General features: G+C 35.6%; 1 protein-coding gene across 2 annotated transcripts in view; it reads left to right on the forward strand.

Annotated features, from left to right (window-relative positions):
• Positions 1-1,965: 1,965 nt before the first annotated feature.
• pbk (PDZ binding kinase) overlaps positions 1,966-7,422 on the forward strand; it is an 8,499-nt gene continuing 3,042 nt past the window's right edge. Inside the window, exons 1-4 of one of the 2 annotated variants that reach the window (XM_015371767.1) lie at positions 1,966-2,087; positions 2,617-2,778; positions 5,428-5,567; positions 6,362-6,531. In XM_015371767.1, the coding sequence (XP_015227253.1) occupies positions 2,618-2,778; positions 5,428-5,567; positions 6,362-6,531 (471 nt within the window). In that variant the 5' untranslated portion in view covers positions 1,966-2,087; position 2,617. Of the gene's footprint in view, positions 2,088-2,611; positions 2,779-5,427; positions 5,568-6,361; positions 6,532-7,422 lie in introns of both variants that reach the window. The other variant, XM_015371768.1, reaches the window with a different exon arrangement.

Consider the following 7,422-nt stretch of genomic DNA (forward strand, 5'->3'; position numbering starts at 1 on the left):
CCTGAGACTGGGATGGAGAAGGTTGACTGTGCCGTACTTCTTACTTTTCCTTGAGTAATATTCTTGAAAATTCTTCTCCCAAATAGGTAAAATCTGACAACAGTCGTCTGTAATTTGAATTATTCAAAAATCAGGTAAACAAATAGAAAACAGTAGATATTAACACTAGAAGTTTGCTACCCTGTACTAACATATATACATTTCTTATTGTAAGGACTGTTTTTCTAAGTACTATTTTTTTTTTTTTTTAATTGGAGAAGGTATTTCTTCTGCACAAATTTATTTTTTATATTCATGACATTTAATTCTATTCTGTATCAATCTTAGACTTTAAAATTCCAGCACTTGCACATAAAGTCTGTTTGCCAGCATAATTTATAAACATTAAATCTGATGTGTATTATCCAACACTCAGTACAAAAGTAGCCTTTCTACAAAATACTTTTTTACTTTTACTTAATTAATTTCTTGGATGACTACTTTTTACTTTTTGCTTTTACTTGAGTAAGTAGTGCTACTCTTACTTGAGTACAACTTTTGGGTACTCTACCCATCTCTGGCCATCTGTAGAGAAGTTTATGTTTGCACATAATCAGAAATTTGAACAGTAAAATAAATATAACCACACCTCAAAGTCAAATATGTCATAGTTTCAGGGATCCTGGAAAATACCTGGAGTTAAGATCATAGTTGGCACTTGCAATCTACTAAAAATGTAAATAAGGCAGTTACAAGAAGAGTGGGCTCAGATTTTCAAGGGTTTCTGCCAGAAGGTAGTGTCTGGGTAAATCAGGTTTGTGGGAGGTCATAGCAGTAAAAGTGTGCTTACTAATTAACATTGCTTGTCATTACCTGCTATTTTGAGTAAAGCAAACAGTAAATTTGCTATCCTGTTATATTTGGAAAGATCAGCTGCAATATCAATTGTGGTAATGTAAATAAATGCATCAAATAAAAAGCAAATAAATTTATCTTTTGATTGCAATTTGAGGTAAATCATTACTTTTTTATATATATATATATATATATATATATATATATATATATATATATATATATATATATATATATATATATATATATATATATATATATATATATATATATATATATATATATATATACTATATATATATACATAAATACTATATTTATATACTTAAAACAGTACAGTATTTTATTGTTTATCTTTTAACTCTTCGCTAGTATGTTATTGCTATACATTTTTCTAAGTTCCACATTTTTGTGACCATTCTTTCTACAATCTTTTTGCTGCTGTAAACACCAGATAAATAACTGAATACAAAAACCGTGATCCTATTTACTTCTTGATGAGAACCAATTGAGTTTTTAGAAAAATGAAAATGCCATACTTATTAGATACACCTGTCACAGGTCTGCTTCCAAATCCAATCTAAAAATGCATGACTGACCCCTGTTGGTGAACACTTGAATTACACTTCTTCTCCTCTGGACTTCGTGTCCAACAAGTACATTTCCATTCTTACTAAGTTTTTTAATACACATTGTACTGGCAATGTGTACTCGCGCTTTTGTCACTTTTTTGCCACTAATAATTTGTAGATAAATTCAGATCTGAAGAGGGGTATTTAAAATAACTCATTCAGTCTTTAAGATAATATTATGGCACAGAGATGAACGTTCAGGATGTTTAAAACGTACCCCTTATATAAATTACTATTCTTCTTTTTTTTTTTTATTCTGTGACTTTATAAAATCACCTATTCTCTTTTGGTTATATCATCTAGCCTTAACCTCTCCTCCCTGTTGTTCTTTAAATTTCTATGTTTCAATGTTTTGCTAATCCTCGTTTTTGGTCCCATTTACTGAAAAAAAAAAAAAAAATTTCTTTGCTGCGCTTTAAGCAAGTCTAACATCTATCCCCTCTCCTCCTCCCGACCTATGGAGTCAGCAATGCGCTGAGAATTTGCTTGCGACAAAAACAGAAGAAGAAGAAGAAAAAGAAGCAGAAAGATTTTTGTCCCTCTTCGGCGTCCATACCTACCAGCCGTTATTTTGAATGTACTGCGCGGTTGGCACTTCGCTTGAGTTTAGAGAAAACCGAGGTAACTTTAAATTTACTGAAAAAAAAAGACGTTTTAAATGTCAGATTAAATACGCGATTAATTCTGTTACCTCTACATTAACCTTATTAATGTGTTAGACGATAATCTAATTAAAAGCCGAAACTTAGCATCCGTTTTTTTTTTTTTTTTTATCATTGTTTAAGGCGAGGGTCGGTTCCTTTGCTTTAATTTTCGAAAAATGTTCCAGGTTTATTGCTGTTATAACTTTTTTTGGGGAAAAAATAAATACTGCCTGATTGATTTCATGATTTAACGAAAAACATTTTACTTTTTTTTCTCTCCTAAAATGTACCACCCACTTAAATGTGATTGTTTTTTCTTTTCGTGAAAATGGACACCTCCCTCTGAATTCGTACATTTGATGTTTCTTTCGTCCTGGCATCACATTTGGATTTTTGAAACAGCTGAGCTTTATTTTTGTACTTTAAATTTAAAGAAAGAGGGACATTTTTTAAATGTTTGTCATGAAATGTTTCTTATATTGTTTTGATTTGTTTTTGTTTCCTAGGATGGCCTCTACTAATGATTACAGCGTGTTTAAAACCCCCATCAGAGGCAGGGTGAGGAGTTCTGGGAGCAGTGGAGGTGGGACCCCTATCACCATTCCTGCTTCACCATTCATGAAGAAGTTGGGTTGTGGAACTGGAGTCAGTGTTTATCTGATGAACAGGTTGGAAAAGATCCTTAAAACCGACTTACACAGTTTATAAATGTTCAGCTTGTTAGTTTATGTATTAGTGCAGATTTAATCCAAGTGAACCTTGATGGAAACACAAAACTGTTTTACAGGGAAACGGGTGCAATCACAAAAGGCAACTTGAATGCATTGTTGGAAGCATATTTTTGAATGTCAGACCCAGACACTGCATATTGATAATATATTTATCCTGCTGAATGGACTAACTGTTCTCAATGATCATTAATGACGAATACCTGAAATGTTAAAACACAAAGGAGAGGAGAGGACATTGTGTATTGGTAAAATAAGAAGCATATTAGGTCAACTGAGCTGATTTTTACTGATATCACTGTTGCAACCTTCTGCTGTAGTTTTAGGTTATCTATCCAGCCACTTTAGCTCAAAATATTGTTCCCTGACAAGTGAGCTGAAGTATGATTGGTTGAGGGACATGGATCTGCAGCATGTGGCTCTAACCCAGACTGAATAAGAAATGATTTTAATTGTCAAGTCAACAGTGGTTATAATTAAACACTGCATATAATATCTGAAATGGCACATCCAGTGGTACAAGAGTCTGTGGTAACTTCAGTAGGGAGGCCCAGACGTCCCTCTCTCCAGCCACTTTGGCCAGCTCCTCTGGAGGAATCCCAAGGCGCTCCCAGGCCAGCCGAGAAACATAGTCCCTCCAGCGCATCCTGGGTCTCCCCCTGGGCCTCCTCCTGGTGGGACATGCCTGGAACACCTCACCAGGGAGACGTCCAGGAGGCATCCTAATCAGATGCCCGAGCCACCTCAACTGGCTCCTCTCGATGTGGAGGAGCAGCAGCTCTACTCTGAGTCCTCCCCAGATGACTAAGCTCCTCTCCCTATCTCTAAGGGAGCGCCCAGACACACAAAAAAAAAGAAAAGTAATTTCAGCCCCTTGTATCCGGGATCTCGTTCTTTCGGTCATGACCCAAAGCTCATGACCATAGATGAGGGCAGGAACGTAGATCGACCTGTAAATCAAGAGCTTTGCTTTTTGGCTCAGCTCGCTCTTCACCACAACAGACCAGTACAGATCCTAGCTGTAACCATATGTTTATATTTTTGGGCTACATTCACACTTCAGGCCTTCATGCTCAATTCCGATTTTTTGTGAAATCAAATTTTTTTGCGTTGCCGTTCACATTTCCAAATACATGCAACTTGTATGTGATCTCCTGTGTGAACTGCAGTCATACAATGCAAGTGTCCCGCATGCGCAGTAGAGGATGCAATGACATCACAGGCCAGCGTGCTTTGTGTTTATGGAAGTAAGCATGGATGGTAGTGCCGGTATCGCATCTAGCGATCTTTCCCAACGATAAAAACACAATCTTTTCAAGATGGTTAAACATAAATATTGCTCTCCGCATCATCGTCTGCCGTGGTTGTTGTTTTTCTTGCTGCTTCTTCAAAGGAAGACCCAGAATAGTGACCTTTGTTGGCTATTAATGGCATTCAGGTCGGATGAATGCAACCTGGCCGTTCAGACACTGTTCACATTTGAAAAGATCAGATTCTTATCAGATTCAGGACCACATAGCCAAGCGGCCTGGGTCTCATTGTAAAAAAAATCAGATCTGTGTTGTTCAGACTGCCATGAAAAAATTCAGACACAGGTCGCATATGGGCCAAAGAAATCGGATTTAGGTCACAGGCTGCGGTGTGAACGTAGCCTTAGTGTCGTTCTTTGTCTTTCATATTTATGGTGGGTCACCCAGCTTGACTCATTCTACAGGGTTTCTGCGGGTCATTAATTTAGTTTTTAAATGAAGGCCTTAATAGGCATTAAAATTCATTAAATGTGATTATAATGCCATTTAAAATGCTTTATTTAAAAAGCAAAATTTATAAAATCAGTTTCGTCAGATATATTTGGCCAGAATGGAAACGCAGAGAATGGGGAAAATGCAAATTTTAACAAAAGTAGCTGGAAAATGAGGAATTCGACGTTAAAGATATATATAATTAGAGTCTAAGAGTCATGGGTACTTGTTGATGGCATTAAATATTATTTAAAAGAGCATTAAAAAGCATCAAATTATAGTTACTCATTCCTGTATAAAACCTGTTCTAACATATAAAGGATTTTTCTCCTTTGTTAACAGTGAAATTATTATTTTTCTTTTAAATTTTAAAAGTAGAGAATCTTAGTTTTAATTATTTGACTTTTAGTATTTATTAAATCTTTATTGGGGCTCTTTAACCTTTATTTCATATTGTGGCTCTTTGAGTTTAAAAGGTTGCAGACCTCATTACTAAGAATTAGTCCCTGACAAAAGTCCTAGTAGAACATGTAACTTCTTTCATTTAATTATAATTTCTTGCACCCCCTAATTAAGAAACACTGCGTTATATTCATTGCTCTTTAAATTACATCTCAGTTTAAGAAACAGGTCTACATTAATTGCTTATTACCTTGAACTTTGTAAGGGAACATTCACAGCCTGAAGGAGTTAACTTCAACGTTTACTTATTCATCTTTATCTCTTTTATGCTGCAATTCTTATTGTTAAATCGGTGCTTATCAACAGAAAAGCCCAGGAGGTTAATTCTCTAATTTGTTGCATGAGATCAGGTGTTGCAGTGACACATTTTCTATTTTGAATCCAGAGTGGGGAAGCTCAACTCATCTCCATGGGCTGTGAAGAAGATCAACAGTAAATGTGCATCCCAACAGTCGGCTGTTTACCAGCTGCGTCTAAATGAGGAGGCAGAGATCCTGAAAGGAATAGATCACCCAAATATTGTTGGTAAGACAAAACATTTTTTAACGTGATGGGTTAGAATATATTTTTTTACTTTATTAAGAAAAAGGGTTCAGGGAAATCTACATCAAATGTTATAAATGGTAAATACTCTTATGTGCTTAAAACCTTACAAGGAAAAGACTGGATGTTTGGATTCTATGAAAAGGCACCTAGAGTACTGTGTCTGGACGTCCATCCTAACTCCTAAATTTCTCAATCATTATATAGAGTGGGGACTATAAGGTGGACTTTATGGTGAACTCAGTTAACTGACCTTTCTGACAGATGATCACTAGTTTTCGCTTCAGGTTTGTCACGTAACTCTGCCTTCCTGCACGGTGCCTGCACCATCTTTGTTATTTGATAACAAATCCTATGACGCTTTCGGCTTTCCTTGCAAAGCATTCTGGGATATATCTGCTTGTCAAGTGACCATGGATGATCACTACTTTTCAATGTGTGTTCTGGGAAATTTCGAGTCCACTACTTTTTCATCCACTAGACATTCGGACACTCATCTAAAATGGCATAACCTCTATATAGTGTCCTATACACTGGTTCGGGCGGACATTCAGACACAGCCCTAGAAATGTAGAAACAGGATCATTACTTTTTTCCACAGAATATTTCCCACCCCACAATATATAATGACTTGATATGCATTAAGCCTCCTTTCATCAGTTTGTTAAATCTCATGAACATGGAGATAAATTGTTTCATGGGTCCTTTTGTTTCTTGACTCTGAACCAGTGTGAGTCCCTAGAGGTAATTCTGTGCCTCTTTGTGTCTTTGCCAAGGTTTCCGTGCCTTTGCTACAGCAAAAGACGGTTCAAAGTGTCTGGCTATGGAATATGGAGGAGAGCAGTCCCTCAACGACCTGATAGAGAAGCGGAGGGAGAATGGACTAAAAGCTTTTCCCGCTGCTAACATAGAAAAGGTGGCTCTGCATGTGGCGCGTGGGCTGAAGGTAAAACGTGTCATAAATGTCTTGTGTACGTTGTTTTATAAAGGTGGAGGTTTTGCCTTTCCAGATTTCTTTAGTTTTAGTTTTTTTTTTTTTTTTGTTCAGTTGCACTTAAACGTCTCAGATTATCAACAAGAACAAAAATTCAATATTGCTCTATAGAATCAATTAATAATGGATAAAAGGGCTATGTGTTTTATTGCGCAACTGAACAAAAGAATGAACAAACAAAAATGAAAAGGCTCAAAGTCTACTGTAAATTCAAATTAATTGTTAAATTAAATTAATTAAATTAAATTGTCTTACAGCGCATATGATCATAAGAAATTGATTGTGTTACACTGCAACAAACAATCTAAAACAGTGCGATACACAATAAATGTATTTGCCCTTAATTTGAGCACATAAATAAAATGATCTACCAAATACTTGAGTAATTTTGCTCATATGTGATAGTTTTAATTTTTATTAAAAAAAAGAATAAGGTAAATGAGGCACTTTGCCAATAGAACAAGACTATTAAGATTTAAAATAATAAAAAAAACAGCAGTCTCTTATTTCAAAGGTATAATATCTTAGTATCTTATTTTAATGGTAAAAATACCTATTCTATTGGCAGATCATCTTATTTACCTGCTCAAATTAAGGGTAGTTACACTTATTTTGAGAAATGTTTACTCTTTTTTTTTTTTTACATAGTTTTTGCAGTGTAACGATGACCCTGGACAGTTCTAAAGGGGCACTGGTCTCTCTTGGTCCCTGTTTAAAACCACTCATGCATATTGTTTTAATGCATCAGAGTAATTTTACCTTAATTAGCTTTCATGTTTAAGAGGAGCTCAGCCATAAAACATTGCTCTGGATTTCATGGCCCATTCAATGACAGATTGACAT

The sequence above is a fragment of the Cyprinodon variegatus genome, unplaced genomic scaffold (genome assembly GCF_000732505.1).
Source record: "Cyprinodon variegatus isolate N-32 unplaced genomic scaffold, C_variegatus-1.0 Scaffold64, whole genome shotgun sequence".
NCBI lineage: Eukaryota > Metazoa > Chordata > Actinopteri > Cyprinodontiformes > Cyprinodontidae > Cyprinodon > Cyprinodon variegatus.